General features: G+C 49.8%; 1 protein-coding gene across 3 annotated transcripts in view; it reads left to right on the forward strand.

The window, feature by feature from the left end:
- Window positions 1-19,894, forward strand: part of Actn1 (actinin alpha 1) — a 99,203-nt gene that overhangs the window by 40,540 nt on the left and 38,769 nt on the right. For all 3 annotated transcript variants that reach the window (XM_052739449.1, XM_052739450.1, XM_052739448.1), the window contains exon 2: window positions 16,289-16,403. In XM_052739449.1, coding sequence (XP_052595409.1) covers window positions 16,289-16,403 — 115 coding nt within the window. The remainder of the gene's footprint in view (window positions 1-16,288; window positions 16,404-19,894) is intronic.

Genomic DNA, 19,894 nt, shown 5'->3' on the forward strand with positions numbered 1-19,894 from the left:
TATGCCCATCGCTCGTCATTGATCTCCCCTCTGAAACCCTAGGTTCCGTGACCTAGGAACTGGTTTTATTTACTTACGGTATCAGGACTCAGTGAGAATGAATGAATGAACAAGTGAATGAATGAGTGAGTCAGCTCCAACTCCCTGAGGGAGGTGGAGAGAGCATGGGCAGGTCAGGGAGGATCTGCACTGGCCTGCTGTGAGGGAGGCTGCTGTGAGGGGGCCAGCCCAAGCCCAAACAAGCTGGTTGCTCACACCCTGGCATCCGCACCACCAGCTTGGCTGCCTCTTCAATTATTCATTGTCTTTTTCAATGGGCTTTGTGTTCAGAAGCCAAGAGACAAGAATTCAAACCCCCTTTCTACCCTCCCCAAAACTGAGACTTAGCAGAGACTCGTGCCCGACCCAACCCATTCTGCATCCCCAGGGAGCCCCAGGGCCAGGGCCCCTCTCCTGGCTCAGTCTAAGCATTGGAGGTGAGTCTCCGGGCTGTGTCCTGGCCTGCCCCTTAGCTGCCCTCCTCGGTCCCAGACTGTCTGGGGACAGCTGAAAAAGTCTCCACGTGGCTCTGTATCCTGATCTAGATTTCCTGCAGGGTGGCAGGCAGAGCTGGGTAGTCAAACGGAGTCTTCATGACTGGGTGGCTTCCCTAGAGGAGCCTTAGCTATCCCATGAACCAGAGCGCAGATCTCAGTTCTGCCATCGGCCGCCGCTGTGGAGGCTGCCGCTGCCTCCCACCCACCCCGTCTCCTCCTTTCCTGGAGGATCGTGGAGCAGATCAGCTGAGATGATGCATGCCTCATTGGTGACTGAGTTGGAGAGACATACTAAGGGAGTTTCTAATAGCCCAAGTCATTGAATAGCTACAGGGCTTGATTGATTGCTTCCTCTCCCCTGGGGCCCCAAGCTGCTCTCTTGGCATTCAGTGTCCATCCTTTAAGTGGGACTGTGACACTGTGTTTTTCTCTAAGGTTTGGAGGAGGCTGGACTGATGATAGCAGGCCCAGGACTGTCTCTGAAGCCCAGGAGCCCTCCTAGGGGACTAATAATGAGTGGTGGAGTCTCTTTGATCTCAGAGGAAGCACAGATAAGGCCTCCAGTCGAGCGCTAGCTGGAGGTCTCTGAGCATCCCAGCAGAGTCAGAAATGGTCTGCCAGATCTTCGTTTCCACACTGCCACAGAACCGCACCTGTGCCTCAGTGGCCTGCTGCAGATCTGTCTGCCCCTGTCCCTGGAGCCCAGCTGGTCATGCCAAGGGGTTGGTCAGCTGCCAGGGCAGCAGGGACAGGCTGGGAGCGCAGTGATGGTAGCAGACTCCATCGGCTAGCCATGGGTGAGGGTTCCCTGCTTCTCTTTACTGAAGGGGGTTTGGAGTGTCTATGCTGTTTTCTGTGCGTGCACACACATGCACGTATGTAGTTCTGGGAACTGAATCCAAGGCCTTGTACATACTAGTCAGTGTTCCAACCCTGAACTATAGCCCCAATCCTCTGGACTACTTTTTTTTTTTTTTTTTTTGTGGTTGAGGGGAGGGTTGAGACAGGGTCTCCCTGTGGAGCACTGGCTGTCCTGGAACTTGCTCTGTAGACTAGCCTGCCTTCAAACTCATAGATCCGCCTGCCTCTGCCTCCTGAGTGCCGAGGATTAAACACATGTACCACCAGTGCCCAACTCTGGACTACTTTTTAAGGTGCTGATCTGTGCTGTGTGTACTCGAGGAAAAGAAACGTGATTGGACCTCACGTTAAGGGAATTGAGGTAATTAGGTTCTTTGTTCATGGCCCACTGTCATTGTGGGTCCATGCAAGATGACTGACTGTGTGACTGTCACATTTCCTCCACAACAGACCCTCTCAGACCCCCTCCACTCTTCGCCTGCCAACAGTACAGCCCCAGTATTCAGCCATGGGAGAATGCCCTGGATGGGGGTTGCTGGGTTGTACAGTGAGTACACATCGAAGTCCCTCATGAGGTGCAGGGCCACTCTCTAGAAGTGCTGTAGAGCCCACTTGTCACCCAGCGTCCTCCACGACTGCCCCAGAATGGTTCCCACCATCTCATTTCTTTGCCTGGCCATCCTTACCCTTTCCTTTCTTCTACTTCCGATTTCTTTGTGGCGTGCTAGGTGTTTTGCATGGACAAGCTCCTTGAAAGCCCTCTGTGACACTCAGCAAGAAAGTATCCTGGAAACTGGGGCTCACATGGGTCAGGAATTAATTTAGATCCCAAGGTCAGTAAAGCAGCAGGCCAAGAGTGTGTCAACTTACATCCTAACCACCAAGTCTGAGGTCTTTAGACAGTGGGGTTCTCAGAGCAGCAGCACCTGGAGAAAGAGAATGTCTCACCTTCCCAGAGCATTGGAAGCAGGAGCTCTGGTGGTAGTGGTGGGGGGAGCACGGTCCGGCTGTCCGTCTGTAATCTAACAAATGCTCCAGTGGCCCTGCTGTGAGTGCTAGTTGGAGGCCCATTCCACTGAGCTGGCTCCCCCATCCTTCTGTCTTCCCATCCCTCCTCCTACCCTTCCATCATTGGGTTAGTGGTGGCAAGTTTTTCTGTCCCACCTACCAGCTCCCAAATCACCACACAGAGACCTCTTAACAATTATGAAAGCTCGGCCAATAGCTTAGGCTTGTTGTTAACTAGCTCTTACAACTTAAATCAACCCGTTATTGTCAATTACTTTTTGTCTCGTGGCTTTATTACCTTTACTCTGTACTGCCCATGCTGCCTCCTCTTCATCTGGCTGGTGACTCCCCCCATCTTCCCAGTGTCCTTGTTGTCTGAAAATCCTGCCTAGCTATTAGACATTCAGCTTTTTATTAAACCAACCAGAATGATGTATCTTCATAGTGTACAAAAAGATTATTCCACGACAGGTTAGTCTGTGTGAACTCAGACTTTGGGCCCAGGCTGCTCTTCAGGGTGCTTGGTGTGTGTTACAGACAGATACATCTCTGTGGAGCCCGAGACATCCAGGAACCCCCCTTCCCCCAATCCCCGAAACCTGTTGACAGGACAGGATTCCAGCTGTCTCCAGCCATTGCATGGAGATTGGAGTTCCTGGGCACTGTGCCAAAGGGTCTAGATGAGCTTGGATGTGGCCTGCGGTATAGGGCCGAGCAGAAAGTCCAGAGTGACAGAGGGGAGACACGGACAGTTTCTTCACCCGAGCGGTACTTTGTCCTTGGAATTTGGGCTGAGGATGTGGTAAGTTGGTAAAAATGCATCACATAAACGGATCTGTCCCCTATCTGTAGGAGCATCAGGAGTTCAAGGTCAGCCTCTGAGTTTTAGGCCAAGCCTGGGTTTCATGAGACTGTCTCAGAACAAATCCAAACACATTGTGATCTGTGCCTTGACCCCTGAGAGCAGATTCCATAGAGGGGCCTGGAATCTTGTTCAGCTCTTCACTCCCGGCCAGCACAGTGCATTCCACAGAAATGACCCAGGAAGAGATGGTTGCTAACCCGAATCTGTTTCCTGAGCCCCCACCATGAATCAAGGGTTTTCCCATCAGCCCAGAAGGGGTAGATGGATCCTCTCACGCACAGGTGTGACCATTAGTGCGTCAATGCCATATTTCAACACGATGGAAGAGATGTGTTAGGGGCTGGACCCTGCCAGACCACAGAGGCCCACGTTGAAGACCAGAGGGCTTGTCATCTGTGGGAGTTCTCTGTGGAACTGGGTGACCTGTAGGTCTCAGGATCTGTGCCAGAAAGAAACACCAAATGAGCTCACTTGTAGGTGGCCTTTCCTTCTATGGGGAAGGAATGTGCAGGCCAGTCCTGTGGGTCCTAGCTTGCTGCTGTCTGTGCGCTGTCAGATCAGCAAGGGGCAGAGTCACTCCCTCTGGATGTGAGTCCGGGGGGACAATAGCTTCCTCCCGCCCCACTGGCTTCCTGGAATGGGGTGCCACTCTGCTGAGAGAAGGCCTGCCCCTCCAACCTCCAAACCCTCATCCCAGCTTGCTTGAAGGCCTAGGGGCAGCAGTAGAGGGAACCCAGTCCCTTTCTCTAGCAGTAAAGGATCCGGGGCCTGCTATTGAGACCACTCTATTCCAAAGGGCCAAGTGGACAGAGACAAAGAAGATTTAGTGGGATTCTAGAATATTTAACTTGTTGGGTTAGGAAAAATTTAAATAGCCATTTTATGGAGGGGGTGTAGAATTTTATAATTTAATGCTTTTCACTGTATTTTATAGGTAAATGCAACCAATTTGAGAACATAGGAAAATAAATTTCATACCCTTTGGCTACTCTTCTGCCCCTAGCAGAAGCAAACACTGTTTAATTTTAATAACAACACACTAAGTAGACCAAGCTGGCCTCAAGCCCACAGAAATCTGCCTGCCTCTGCCTCCTCAGTGCTGGGATTATTAAAGGCGTGCGCCACCACCTCCCAGCCATATTTATTTATTTCTGAGATATAGGGTCTTGCTCCACAGCCCAGAGGTTGGCTTCCACCTCATAATCCTCCTCATAATCCTCCTGCCTCAGACTCCCAAGTGCTGGGATTACAGCCTGAGCCCTTTGCCTAGCTTTGCTAATCTACTTCCTGTCCCTGTGAAGGGGATGGAATGAACACACACACACACACACACACACACACACACACACACACACACACACACACAGTAGAACTAGCACTGGACCGAGCCCATTGTACTAGCTCACAACAGCCCTGTGGAACTGAGGTTGTTTTTTGCCCTTTACTAGTGCTGGAAAGAGAGACCAAGCAGGCCTGGGACTATAAAGCTGGTGATGGACAGAGCTTGCAGCAGCTGGGGCATTTGCTGGGGACTCTTCAGTCTCTAGGAGCAAGGACAGTGGGGGGCGGGTATGGCGGTGGCACATAGGGATGTGCAGTTGACTCTCAGTACCTAGGGATTCAGAGGACAGACTTTCTTCACTGGGATTCTCTGTCCCAGCGCCCTGAATGCTCCCAGGGTGCACAGGTTCAATCTGCACAGGCCAGGGAAGACCATGCCAGGTCCTCGTGGTGGGCCCGTTACAAGCAGGGAATGCCCCTTAGGTTCAATGGCCACTTTGACCTGGGTGACCCTCCTGGTCTCCGGCACTGCCTCTCCTGAAATGGGCCCTAGATGGACACAAACCAAAAAAGCACAGCTCCCCTTCAGCTACAGGCTGATTTGGGTCTCCTCAGGAGTGGGAGAAAAATAACAGGGCTCCTTTCTTGCTAATACTTGGTACTCTGTGAATGATTAACTCTGATTAAACAGACAAGGGAAGAGGAAGCGACAACGGACATTTATTGGGCTCCTGCTGTGACCAGGGCGTCTGCTCACTGGTTAGCATGCCTTGTCTTGATCCTAACAGCCCTCGAAGTAGGGACATTGTTTATCCCCTCTGTCAGGCCAGGCACGTAGACCCAAGTAGATTAAGTAAGGTCACTTGGACCAGCTGGGTTGGCATTTTTAGGGATCTGTCCTTTGTGGACCTATAGGTCTAGTTAGCCCCATTTTACCTATGAGGATCTTCAGGCTGAGAACCTTGCCCAAGGAGTCAGGGCTAGTGAGAGGATAGGCCAGGGCTAAAGCCCAGCCTGTCAGCCCCCAAAGCTTAGCCTTTTTGGCCACCTGCATTCTGGGTTTCCTTGACCCCAGCATCCTTCTGTTCAGGGGTGGGAGAGGGCTTGGGGGGGGGGGTGAGGGGTGACTTAGAGAGCAACCAGTGCTTGAGGTCTCCTTCACAGCAGCTCCCAGGTGGGTGGAAAGTAAACAGATCTGGGTGGAGATGTTCCGTGGAGCTCTGCCTTTTATCTGCGGATGAAGCAGCTGACGCTGACTTTGAAAGGCTGGCAGAGTGCCCTTGGTAAGTTAACCAGACACTCCTGTTTACATCACCAGCACGCAGGCGTTTGAGATCTCTTCTGGGTAGGTCTTTGCTTAGACAGACTACCTACAGCCCATGCCCTGGCCAAACTGGCATGTGTGGGGACTCTGAGGGACTCTAGGGTAGCCCTGGGGAGTGACCCTCCCCTCCCTTTGTCAATTGGCAGGTGGAGTAGGGGACTTAGACCCAAGCACACCAGGGACTCTGATGCTTTCACAATACAGCTGGGGTCTGGCTCTGACCAGTACCCGCGGCATCTCAACCAGCATGGTGCTTGCTGGCGGTTGAAAGACTGTAGGATCCAATGATTTTTTTTTTTTCCCCCTAGACTTTCCAGCTTGTGTAGAAAGTCCCATGCCACCTTCAAGAAGCTTAGCCGCTCCTTTGGAGGTTCTGGGACCATGTGGCCAAGGGGCTATACTTTGACTCTCCCGACAATTCACCATTATAGACTTAGCTATGGAGGAATTGTGTTCCAGATGTGGAATTGTCCTCTGTCCCTGTTTCTAGTTACGCCTTTTCTTGTAGGATTTTACCAGGGGATTTTCTCAGAGCCCTCTGTCTCCCTCATACTCTTTTTTTTTTTAAGTTTATTTATGTATTTTTATGTGTGAGTGTTCTGTCTGCATGTACACCTGCATGCCTAAAGAGGGCATTGGACACAACTACAGATGGTTGTGAGCCACCATGTGGTTGCTGGGAATTGAACTCGGGACCTCTGAAAGAGCAGTCAGTGCTCTTAACCACTGAAACATCTCTCCAGCCCCCCCACCCCCTTTTCTTTTGAGACAAGGTTTCTCTGCATAGTCCTGGCTGTCCAGGAACTCTCTGGAGACCTGTAGCAGGCTTATCTTGAACCACCAGTTCCCAAATCATGACCCGGAGACTTATTATTAGTTGTAAATGCTCGGCCTTAGCTTATGCTTGTCCCACTAGCTCTTATGACTTAAACTAACCTGTTTCTCTTCATCTGTGTTTTACCTTGGGGCTTTTTACCTTTCTTTCATTCTGTGTGTCTGCTCTGTGTCTGTCCGGCGGCTAGCTGGCCGGGGTGGGCGTCTCCCCCCTCTTTCTTCCTTGTTCTCTCCTCTCTCTTGAGCCTAGATTCCTTCTCCTGTATATTCTCTCTGTCCACCAGCCCCACCTATCCCTCTACTGCCTAGCTGTTGGCCATTCAGCTTTTTATTAGACCAATCAGGTGCCTTAGGCAGGCAAAGCAACACCTCTTTACATCCTTAAACAAATGCAGCACAACAAATGTAACACACCTTTACATAGTTAAAGTAATATTCCATAACAGACCAGGCTGGCCTTGAACGTAGCAGAGATCTGCCTGCCTCTGCCTCCCAAGTGCTGTCATAGTCTTACTCTGTGTATGTATGCATGTATAGATTTATGAAGCAGGATCACATGTAGTCCAGGCTGGTCTCCAATTTACTATGTGGTTGAGAATGACCTCGAGCTGATCCTCCTGCCTCCAGCTTTTAAGTACTGGGTTTATGAGCATGAGTCATTACCCCCAGCCTTCACTCTTTTAAATGTAAGGGGTACTTTCCCCCGCTTTTTTATTATTGAAACAGTCAATAATACAGTAACAACATCAACACTCTCTTGTATCAGCTGATCCCAGAGAAAGAGGAAGTCTATTCTGTCCCATCCCAGGGGCCTGATGATAATGGTGAAATTGACACACTTCAGGCAGACTTTCTTTACATTTGCATGACTTTTTAAATAGATAATGACAACATGTGGTATAAAATTCGAAAGAAAACAAAAGGATATTTTATGAAAAGCAAATGTCCTCTTCCCTGCCCTGTTCCAGGCTGCTCTTCCTCTCCCCTGGAGCCAGCCACTGTTCCCAGGTTCTCCCGAATCGGCCAGGGAGATTCTGCCAGCAAGCTTTTATTTTTTTATTTTCATTGAAGTCCAAGTTAACGTCAGACTGATGATTCTCCTTCCCTGGTGAGTGCTGGGACTGAAGGCATGCACCACCAGTGCAGCCTGCTACCAAGCTTTAGCCTATCCAGTAGACTAGTAACAGCTATCTGTTAGGCTGGGAGGGTCAGGAGCTGCAATCTGGAGACTGAAACACTGGTCTGGTTTTGAGTCCCCTGAGGTTAAACCACCCGTCCCTGTGGAATTTATTGGGAAGAAACCGAGGAGGAACAAAAGGTTGTTACCAAGTGTCCTATTTAGCTGTGTTGTTGAGGCCCCAGATGATGGGATTTCAGAGCTGAGGGGTTAACTTATCTGAGGTCACATGCCTCGCTGAACCAGGGCAGGCCCAGGCTTCCTGACTGACTCCTGTCCTTTGAACAATAACTTCCCTGAAGTGAGCCAGGGCTGGTAACCTTGATTCTAAGAGGAGGATGTATCCGGGAGAGGTGTGGCCTGCAGGTGAAGCCTGGGCCTGTGGTAGGCTGCTGTCCTGCCCCTGCCTAGCCCATCTCAACTGGCTGCAGGGCATTGTTTACTCTGTACTGGTATCACCAGAGGCCTCTCTGGTCGGTCACTTGAGCATGGGCAGCCTGGATTTTGCTTTAAGGAATAAATATCCAAAAGAAGAGGCTAGCCAGGGAGAAGGCAGAGAGTGTAACAAACCAACTGTATTTATAGGCGGTTTGGCCGGGAGAGCAGCTAAGGATCCTGGGAACTTCAGTTCCTGGCGCACAAGTGTGCTCGAATTTGGACACACTTGGTCTTAGACACTGTGCCGTGTTTGTGTGGCTGTACACAGTTTTAGACCTGTGTTTATAAACGGCAGTACGTACAAGCTTGTTTCAGACTTCGTTAATTATATATAGCATTTTCTTGTGATAATGTAGTTTCAAAACCCATCATGCTCGTCATCTTCTATTCTAAGAGAACACATAGTGACTTACTCAACTCTATACCTTGTTAATATAATTCGGGGTGTTTCTGGTTTTCTTCACTTCATTAAGGCTAGGGAACACCTTTTCATGCTTAAAGCCTTTCCTTTTAAAAACATTTTTTATTTCATGTGTGTGGGTGTTTTGCCTGCTTGTGTGTGTCTGCACCACATGCATGCCTGCTGCCCATGGAGGCCAGAAGAGGGCGTTGGATCCCCTTCACTGGAGTTAGAGATGTGTGTGCTGGAAAGTGGATCTTGGTCCTCTGCAGGAACAGCAAGTGCTCTTAACTGCTGAGCCATCGCTCCAGCCCCCTACAGCCTTTTCTTTATTTGGCATTTTATACCCGGGATAGAGTCTCCAAACTGGGGTATAGTTCAGGCCTGTTCTGGTTCACGTTGGCAAGCTGCTTTCCGTTGGAGTTGTAAGAATCAGCCTGCACACAGCTGTATGGGGCATTGCCTTGCACACTCTGCCAACAGGAATTAGCAGGTATTCATTTTGCAACTATAATGGATGGCTGTCCTGGTTTGCTTTCTGTTGCTGAGATAAGCATCGTGACCACGAGTAATGGGGAGGAAAGGATTTCTTTTTGTTTCCATGTCCTAATCATACTCTGACAGTGAAGGAAATCAGGGCGGGAACTCCAGCATGAGTGGGAGCAGGAATTCTGGAAGATAGCTGCTCACAGTCAACTACCTTTTTAGCCTTCCCAGGATCGCCTTCCTGGGGATGGCACCGCCCTCCCACGCCATCAGTCAATAGTTAATAACATGCCCCCCATAGATGTACCTACAGGTTAATCTGACGGAGGCAGTTCCTCAGATGACCCTAGCTTGGGTCAAGTTGACCGATGGGTTTACCCTTTGTTTTAATTCACGAGGCATGGCAAAATGTGTGTAGTCATCTAAAGTCCTTCCTGAAACACATGGGCTGTTGATCGGTTCCACCTGTGGAGTTGTCTCTCTTCCTCACAGGATGTCCCCTCTACTTTTGACAGAAATGCCCTCGGTTCTTGCTACCAGATTGTCAAGATGGCTAATGTCATCAGTGGTCTTTAGGAGTGTTACCCGTGACAGGCACGGGTATTGGCTATGTGCTGATTGAGTGCACTGCACGTTGTGTGTGTATAATTTATTTTGTGAGCAGACTTAAAAAGGTTCCATGGTTTTCCACCGTGGGAGCAGAAAGATACCCAGGGAGACTTAATTTAGACTTGGCTGTTGACTCTTTTTTTTTTTGAGGCAGACAGGGTCCCTGTAGCATGTATTCTGTTTTCAATTGTAGCAGCATTTAAATATTGAGGGGTTCCCTTTAGAAGTCTCCTCTTCTTTTTTTGTTGAGTGTTACTGTGATGATCCGATGAGTTAAATGAGGTAAGACACTCAGAAGAGGGTCCTCTGTTAGACCAGATTTTCCACAGGGCATGATTTTGGGGTGTCTCAGTTTGAAACAGACTTTCTGTTGTTGTTTTCCGAGACAGGGTTTCTCTGTGTAATTCTGGCTGTCCTGGAATTTGTTCTGTAGACCAGGTTGGCCTCCAACTCACAGAGATCCGCCTGCCTCTGCCTCCCAAGTGCTGGGATTAAAGGCATGCGCCACCACTGCCTGGCTCGGGATAGACTGTGATTGACATCTAGTGGGTAGGATCCATGATGGTCTGATGGTGTCTAAGACCACACTACTCTTCCAACGGGGAATATTCTGACCCCAGATTCCCAAAGTATCAAGGTCAAGATACCCCACTTATATGCCAGGCAGTGATGGCGCACGCCTTTAATCCCAGCACTTGGGAGACAGAGGCAGGCAGATCTCTGTGACTTTGAGGCCAGCCTGATCTACAGAGCAAGTTCCAGGACAGCCAGAACTATATAGAGAAACTCTGTATCAAAAAACTATATATATATATCCCCATCCTGCTTATATGCTGATGCACGTGGCTCTTGGTGTGACTGAACCCTTCACACTGATCTTAATAACACTTTCAGGGGCTGCCTGGGTTTTTGTAGAATCACAGTTATAAAGGGCCTTCCTCAGCTCAGCCTGGGAGCTCTGTGAACCCCTTCGACAGTGTTTACACAGTGCCCTCCTGTGACATATGGCATGTCTGGTTTGAGTCCCCTCAGTCCATTGAGCTCTGAGCTTTTGTCTTCATGAAAGCAGCTGGCTAGGATCTGTGTCACAATGATCTTCCAGATATGGCTGTGGAAGAAGAAGTGAAGTCACCTGCACAGGATCATTTGGGTACAGCTGTCTCCTTATCCAGCTGCAGGATCCACGTCTCTCATCTGTTGCCTGTTCTGCCTGGGCCTGCACCAAGGCCGGCTTCTTTGTAGAAGTGAGGTGACTTCCTCAAACACATCTTCTCTCCTGCTGGTCAGATAGATACCCAGTTCCTGAGTCCTGTTCCTCCTGCCCATGTGTTTCCGGTCTCCTTCCCTTCTGGGTGGCCTCCCATCTCTCTCTCGACAGTCACCTGGCAGCCGTTCCACAGGTGCTACCGCTCTCACGGGTGGCTCTCTGCCATGCTGACCAGAGAGGCCGCCTTTCTCGTGCCAGTGCTGCTGACGTGGTGAGGTCTCCTGACCCCGTCTGGCTTGTGCTGTCACTTTCCAGTGACAGGTTCTCAGTGGATGCCATGAAATTTGAGCTCACTGGTTTGACCACTTAAAACGCCAGTCTTGGTTCTGCACCTCTTGCAGCATCCCACCCTTACCCAAGCCAGAAATCCGTGTCATTCTGGGCAGCAGAAGTTGTGAGGGGGGTTAGAGTTGGTGGCTTGATTCATGTGCCCTCGATTGTACAGTGAGGATGTTGGATGCTACCTGAGGTCATCAATGGTGTGTGCTCACAGCATGTACTATAATGACGGTGGCTTTCTCTGGCCATGGCGACAGTGGTGCTTAGAAGCTACTGAGTAGCCACCCCCGCTCCAGCCCAGGTTCCCCCTTCATATTTTGTTTTTGTTGTTTTCATTTTGAGATAGGCTCTCGCTTTGTAGCCCTAGCTGTCCTGGAACTTAACTTAAATGTAGACCAGGCTGGTCTTGAACTCACGGAGATCCAGGGGTTAAAGCTGTGTGCCACCATGCCTGCCTCCCTTTGGTTTTAAGGGGACTCTCGTCAGATCTTCTGTTGACAGTTCACAGTGTCCATTGCTACCCCGATGTTGCCGTTGGAGCTGCGACAGGTCACTCACCCACAGTGATAGACGTGGGGTCTGTGTGGGCATCTCTATGGCCACCTTGTCTGTGCTGTCCTGCAGATTCCTGCTCTGTGGAGGATGTGGGCCTTCCTGTTCTTGCTTCCCTCCTTCCACTAAGGTCAAGACCGAGACTGACACATTAAAAACTCAGCCCCTGGCTCATGCCATGGGAATAACCTTCTGTACCCCAGTCTCTGTAGGGTGTGACTATTCAGAAATCTTAGTAGAAACTACGATAGAGGCTGTCGTGAGTGATAACAGCAGTGGCCGCATCAGGCCTGCTGTGTTTCAGACACATTAGTATGATGGGGCCATTATTAATACAAATACTACTACTTTGTTAGTATTATTTCATTTGAGCCTTGCCTCAGGCATGCCTGGTAGACAACTGTTGTCCCCATTGTACAGTTCTGAAAACTGAGGTATATGGAGAAGGGTATATATAACCTTGGGTGTGGTATAACCGTACTCAAAAGTTGTGGTTATAGACATCTTTGAGCCAGGAAGGATGCGTTTTCAAATGCCAGGGGCATTCTCAAGGTATATTAAAGGAGACATGTTGCCATGGTGGTTGTTATTGGCAAAATGAGAACGTGGTAGAAACCAAGGAAGCAAGACCCAGGGGGCAAGGTGCCTGTCTCTCACTGGCCTTTGTGACCCTCACCCTTTGTGACCCTAAGATAACCCTGATACATCGATACATTCTTTACCTCCTCAAGCCACCATTAGGTACCAAGGTCATGGAGGGGTGAAGGGACCCTGGTTCCTCCCATTTTCCCCTCCCTGCCCAAGATCTGCAGAGGCTGGCAGATGGACGCACATGCGCACAGGTGCATGTGTGTATGTGTATACAGGTGCATGGGGGGAGATGGACAGGTTTGGAGAGGTAAGCAGAGGCAGAGAGGGGTGCTTACCCGGCCACAGCTCTAGGAGTAGGTCCCAGTGTGGTCCTTGCCTAAGCATGGCTCCCGAGACCTTGTGGTACACTCCAACCTGAGCACATTTCTAGAGCGCAGTACATGTGTGAAGGGAAGCCTGTCATCTGTCTCCTCATTAGACTGTGGCATGAGCAGGCTCCAGGAGGGGAGTGAAGACTTTGGGGGTGAGGTGCAAGTTACAGAAAGCAGGGCCCCCTGGGATGCAGGCAGGCGTGTGGTCCCTTGCCCCTTTATTAGAATAAAGTTGGACCATTAGGCTTCTCTGAGTGTAGCACTGCCCATCCTCCTGGGTGTTGTGTGGGGCCGGGGGTGTCTGAATTGGGTGGGCATCCCTTGGCTGCTAGCTTTTCCTCCCTGAATCCCAGGGCAGTTGCTGAGGAGATGGTCATTCTGCGGGGACCTTGTAGCCTGAAGAGAACATGGTGGCTGTGGCTTCTCTGCTGGGATGCAGCGGGCTGCTGTTAAAATCACCTTACTGCACCCTCTGCTTTATCAGTTCTTTCAGGAACTGTAGCTCGGGTCCCAAAGGTTCCTCAGAGCAGCACCTGGAAGGTGGGACCTTGAGAGTTTGGTGGCTGGAGGCAGGGAGGGGTTGTGGAGAGAGCCAGCCTTTCCAGGCCCAGCCACCAGCATGTTTGGGGTTTGTTAACGGTAGGCATTTTGTAAATTGTTTTTTAAATCCTGTGGACTTGGAAGTGCCGTGAGATCCCCATTTTACTGCTAAGGGAACTGGAGTTTTGGAAAGGCCAGAGAACAGTGGATTCAGAACAGTCCGCAGGAAGAAGTGTGTTCTTAACACTGAATTACTCCACGTCCCCCATGCCTGAGCTTTGTGGCCACTGCTGGTAGGGTACTTTATGGAGGGGTTCAGGGCCCTAAGCCGTGGGGCCCTGGGGACCAGGGCTTTTATTGACTCTTCTGGCAGGCTTAGCCCCAGGGCTTTGTCCTGGAGGCCTGAACAAACACAGGTGTTGTTTTGGCTCCTGCAGCTTCCCCAGGAAATGGGGCCAGCTGCTTTCTACCTCTCTTAGCCTCTTTCACAAGCTCCGTCCTCTTACAACAGCCTCTTCCTCCCTTGGCTCCTCCCCGCCTGCCTTCAAGACCAGGTTAATAGACAGGGAGAACTCACAGCCCTCTGCTGGGTAACTCCCACCCGGAACCTTAGCTTCCAGTGGCTGGCACTAGCCGGTTTCCCTCAAGGCCTTAGGAAGCCTTTGGCTGAGGGTTGAAGGGACTGAAAGTTGGAGGGTGGGTTGGGAAGAGGTTTAAGGACACACTGTTGGGAGTTAGGAGATGCTGATCATGGAATAAGACCCTCCCATGCCTGGCCCCAGTGAATGTGCCGCGTGGTGGCTCTGGGCCAAAGTATGTTGGGAGAGATTATGATAGAACCAGAGTAATTGTGCTTACTCTAAGATTTAAACATGCTTTGCAGTATTTTTATGCCAACACAAGAGTACTTTGGTTGCAATTTTTTTTTTTATGACAACGAAAGAAGCTATAACAAAATGAAAATAAAACTAAAAAGCACACCATCCCCTGCCAGGGTATCCAGTGCATACTACCCTCTGTCAGTCCTTTCTCCTGAGCTGTTCTCTGAGGCCAGAGGGTCTCTAAGCACCAGGGAGAATGGCCACCCACCCACTCCCTGCCCTGACCACTTAGTATCTATCACCCATAGGCTCTGTTGGCTCTTTGGGACTCCCTGAGGTTTGCATCAGGTTCTGTCGAGTGCCCGGCTTCTCCAGGGCCCGGGCTTCTACTGTATTTTTTCGGTGCTGCGGTTCTGATTCTGCCCATTGGCACCCTAAGATAACACAGGTGAGCGTTGAGGCCTGGCCTTCAGGAGCTGCCAGTCTGGGGTGTCGGTCTGACCGGTGGCCAAACAGTGGTCATGTTGCTGGGTCCAAGCAACAGTAGAACATGTCGTTGCAGGCTCTGTGCCCAACCCAGGCATACCTTTTCCTGGAGGAAGTGACATCTGGACCCAGTCCTAAAAGGCAGATGTGTTAGCCAAGCAAGGTACAAAGGACAGAACAGACTGAGGAATGGTTTATTTTTCCTCTGCCCACCCTGACCTGATGTGGTTTTCTTGAAGATTTGATATGGCCCGTACCCCTTCTCCCTGTCATGGTGGTGGGTGTGTGCAGGGGAGAGGGGGCCCTGGCTTGGTAAATTACTGGTGAGGTCTGAGAACTGAATCCTGAAGCTCTTCCAGCGCTGTCCCGTCCGACCTCTCCCATCTCTCCATCCCCCTGCTTGCTATCACGGGCTCTTAAACTTTGTTCGTAAATCCAGACAAGCCAGGTTTTGTTTCCCCTGATAACAGGGAGTTTGATGTTCTCTCTCTGCCCACCTGTTGCCTCTTCACTTTGGAGGTTCCCAAGGCAAGGGGAGGGTGGGGCACGAGTGACCTCCCCTAAATGAGGACATTCCAGGCACGCTGCTCATCCATGGGATTTGCAGGTGGGTGGGAAGAGCTGAAAGACCCTACCGTGAGGTGAGCAGGACCAGACTCTTGAGTCTCGTGTCGTCCGTGATGTCATGGGTTGGGATTTGGCCAAGTTCTGAATGGACACGAGAAACTGAAATACATACATCTGTTCCCTGTTGTTTGCAGAGTCAGCCCATTCTATGTCTGTACCACCAGGAGGTAAGCCCTTGGTTGGTGGCCTGCCTACGGTTGGTGGCCTGATCGTCTCCCTCCCCATCTCACAGAGAAGTAGCTACAAAGTTGATGGTCTTTACATCAGCTTCCTTCCATCCATCCTGAAATTCTTCTCCATGCTTATCCTAACCCAGACACCCACATATGCATGCTGGGGGACTTTGGATTCTCTCCATGCCGACACCATGCCTCCGAACTCCATCCCCAACCCAAAGGAATCCTTTCCCCTGATTGGCTACCAGGCGGGAAAGGATTTTATAAGATAACTTAGCCAGAGGTGCATGTGGGTTTCTCAAGTAACTTCTGGCTTTTTACTCTTTCTTAAAACTGTAAAGGGAGATTGCCAAGAATGAGATTGTGGCACTTCTGGGTGTGGGTAGAAATGATGCTTTTGAGGAGGGCTGGGGAAAAGGGGAGGTGCTGCTTCATTCCGACCCCACCCCCCCATAGGTCCCAAAGGATGCCTCACTTGCATTTCTGTGAAGAGCCCCCTGATTGGTTGCCATGACTGTGTGGAACAGCCATGCTGAGAGTTTCTGTGGATTCTGCTGAGTGGGTGGCCATCCTCCCTCTTCCCTACCCGTGGCTTATAAAGCGAGGATGCCATGAGTCTGCTGAGGGCCTTCCACAGAACAGCTGGAACGAGGACATGGGGTGGGGGTCCTGGAAGCCATCGAGGCCTACGGTGAGGGCCTCAGAGACCGCACGGCCCATGAGGAGACTGACCACCTGCTTCTCTTCCCTTCGTATCAGACGTTCACGGCCTGGTGCAACTCCCACCTGCGGAAGGCAGGGACGCAGATCGAGAACATTGAGGAGGACTTCCGAGATGGCCTGAAGCTCATGCTGCTCCTGGAGGTTATCTCGGGTGAGCCGGCCCTGGCCCAGGACATGGTGGTCCCCTCTGGGCTCTGTCCTAACACTTGGTTGCATTCTGTCCATATTCATAGTTGGCCTCTGTGGGCACCAAGCAAGCACATGGTGTATTTACATACATGCAGGCAAAACACTCATATATATATGTGTATGTATATAATACAAAACACTCATATATATATGTATGTATATAATTCAAAACACACACACACATATATACATATAAACAAAAAAAAGGGTCAATCAAGATGTCACATCACTTACTCTATTTCCGTGGAGGGATTACTCCGATGACCTTATTAGGCCCTGTCTTTTAAAAGTCTTACCACTTGGAATATCACCATGCTGGAGCCAAGCCTCCAGGGCCTGAACCACTAGGGGACAAACCATAGCGTTATGCATGTCCACTTGGGTGCTCCAAAGCAGTAGCTGGCCCTCTCTTCTTGCTGCTGCAGACTTTATCTGGTCATCCTAAACCTAAACCCAGGACCACATTCTGCTCTGCCTCTGCCCTTCTTTCCAACTAGAAATTTACATTCTGTTCTGTTCCCTTCTTTCACAACCCCCCTTTTAACCTTTTACATTCCTCTAGGTGACTCCCACCTAGAGGAAACCATTAAGACCTTAGGTCCAGTCTCCGCCCCTTCCCCTCCTCTCTGCAGCCCGGCTCTGGCTCTGAGCTGCCGGCCCGGCACTCTGACAGCCCAAATATGGTCACGCTGTTCCCTGCTCCAAAGGCTTTTGTGCCTCCCCAGGGCTTCCAGCCTGAGTCCACATTCCTTTGCAGAGCCCTCAGGATCATTTGGGAGCTGGCACCTGCTTTGTTTCCAACTAACTATTCCCAAAAAGGCAGCAGAGCTCAGGCCCTCCCTCTGCCACCCTGGGAAGCTCTCCCGTCTCCCCAGATGACATGTCCCATTCCCCGTGCTTTGCATGACTTCCGACAGGCTCGCCTCCTTAAAAACAGCTTTTCACATATCCTTTAGAGCAAGACCTGGATAGGGCAAAACATAGACAATGGGAAATAGAACCGTTTTAGCTTTTTTTTTTTTGGTGAGGAATTACTCATTTTGGCTCTTGGTTTCACAAATGTCAGCCCACTGTGGCAGGGAGGATGTGGAGCTCAGCAGATCAGTGGACATCATGGCAGCAGGAGGCCAAAAAAAGGGAGTAGACAAAGAGACCAGAACATTTTCCAATGATGGGCTTCCTCCCAAAGCCCCGCCTTCCACTTCTCACCACCTTTTAATAATGCCATCGTATTATGAACCTGACAGGGCATTAATCTGTCGATTAGATCAGATCCCTAATGACCTAATGATCTCTGAGAACACCCAGACCTGCCCTTGACTAATCTCGGCATCTCTTAATCCATTCAAGTCAACACTTAAGACTGAGCGTCGAGATCTACCGCTTGTCAACTTGATACCCAAACACGTCATGTCAAACCCTAACATTCCCCCCCTGAACCCCAAGAGACTACATTCGATCTCTCTCCATGAGTCCGTGTGATCTTGATAATTCCAGCATTGTCCTGAAGGTTAAATCCAGAGTCCCTACTGAAATACAAGGCAGTCTATTAGTTCTGAACCCTGGTAATAAATAAATACGTAAATCAAATTTGCGTGCCTCTAACATACAGTGGTACAAATGGGAGGACTCAGGGCATGGAGAGGGAGAACAGTACCAAAATCAGACCAGAACTCAGAAGATTACAGCCTGGACAGCCGTGTCCGATCCTGAGGAGGCTTGATGGTGTGATCGAACCTCAGCGGGCTTGGGTACCCCTTCCTTCCACGTGGCTTTTCTCTTGTCTTGCTGCATCCACTGCCCGGGTCTTTTATCAGCAGACATTCCACATTCCCGGCATCTTCAAGGGGTTTCCATTGCAGCTTAGACTTCACCCCCACAGAGCTCTTGGTAGGTAATTCAACCGTGTTATACATTTCCTGGCCTCCCAGGCCTTCCTTTGAACTCTGGGTAGAAGCCACCAGAGCGCTGTAACTCCTGAATTCTGCATGCTTGCAAAATCAGCTTCATATGGATGAAGCCAAGACTTCTGCCTGTCCTTCCCTATCCCACATTGTAGTGGCCTCTGGGGTGCCTGAGAAGCTGAACCTAGGAAGTCCTAGCAGGTCTCTTCTGAAAGGAAAATGTTTTTTTACTGGTGACTTACTTTTGTATTATTAAAATTACCATACAGAGTAATAGGTTTTATTGTATATGTACATGCCCTAACACTTTGTTCTAATTCATCCTTCCTCGCTACCCTCCCCTGAAGGGGAACACTTTCAAAAGATTTTATAGTTTTATATTATGGAGCCTGCGGTGGATGGCCAGTTCCTGAGGTGTCAGAGGCATCCTTCTTATTAAGGCATTTTTCCTCTTGACCCACTGTAAAGTGCTTGGCTTTTGTTTTGGTTTTTTTGTTTTTAAAAAAGAGAATAAGAGATAGTTTGTTCTGGAGCTGTTTTGAGTGACCATGGCCCAGAAACACAGTGTAGATGTAACCAACCGTCTTATTAAATAAGAAACACAGAGCCGATTCAGAGAAGAAAGCCAAGAGGTCAGAGCTAAGAGCCTCACCCTTCCTGCTTCAGCGATCCTCTTCAGTCAAGAGAGTTCTCCGAAAGGGACCTACTTCCTGTGTGTATGTCTTTATATAGTCTAGCTGTTCTGCCTTCTCATTGGTTGTAAACCCAAACACGTGACTGCCTCGTCACTGCCTGTATATACCACCCTCCAGGTCCTTAAAGGTGTGTGCCACCGCCGCCACGCCCTTGCTATGGCTCTAATAGCTCTGACCCCCAGGCAACTTTATTTATTAACATACAATTAAAATCACATTTCAGTACAAGTAAAATACCACCACAACACAGATTTAAGTTACCCTGAATTCCATGTTCTAGTGTGGAAGCAGTTTCGTGAAGTTTTTAAAGTTTTACAGAACAAAGGGAATTGTAAGTCAGGGCAAGTTTAAAATACAGTAGTGGGTACATCAGAGAGACAGTTACAGCAAGATGGAGGGAGGCCTTTTCCGTAGGCCCAGGATGCTATCTGATGACATTCTAAGCCTTTGGGGTGATGGAAGCTAGTGGTGTGCTAAGTCAATAGAATCCAGAACATTTCTGTTAGCCACAGGTTGTTAGCTCCGACACAGAGGAGAGAGGAAGAACTGGGAAGACCATTAAGGAAGAAACTGCTGGATCCTATCAATGCCGTCTTGGCTTCTTTTTAATGTTGCTGATCTCCAGCAGTCACACCCTGTCTGTCCACAACTTTGAGTTGGTTCTTTTGGGGGCGAGGCTTCAGGCTTTTTCCAGGTCTTTCCATTTTGCACTTTGCCCTTGATTCTTGTTGTGAACCTTGCTAAGAATGGTAACTGTGCCACAGCTTGAGTGTGAGGCTGTCTTGAGATTTCTTTACCCAACTGTTAGCTTTAAACCCAGCTTCCCACAGAGTTCCAGGACACCAACAACATAT

This window comes from Peromyscus californicus, unplaced genomic scaffold, assembly GCF_007827085.1.
Source record: "Peromyscus californicus insignis strain IS unplaced genomic scaffold, ASM782708v3 Scaffold_15__1_contigs__length_86483966, whole genome shotgun sequence".
Taxonomy (NCBI): Eukaryota; Metazoa; Chordata; class Mammalia; order Rodentia; family Cricetidae; genus Peromyscus; species Peromyscus californicus.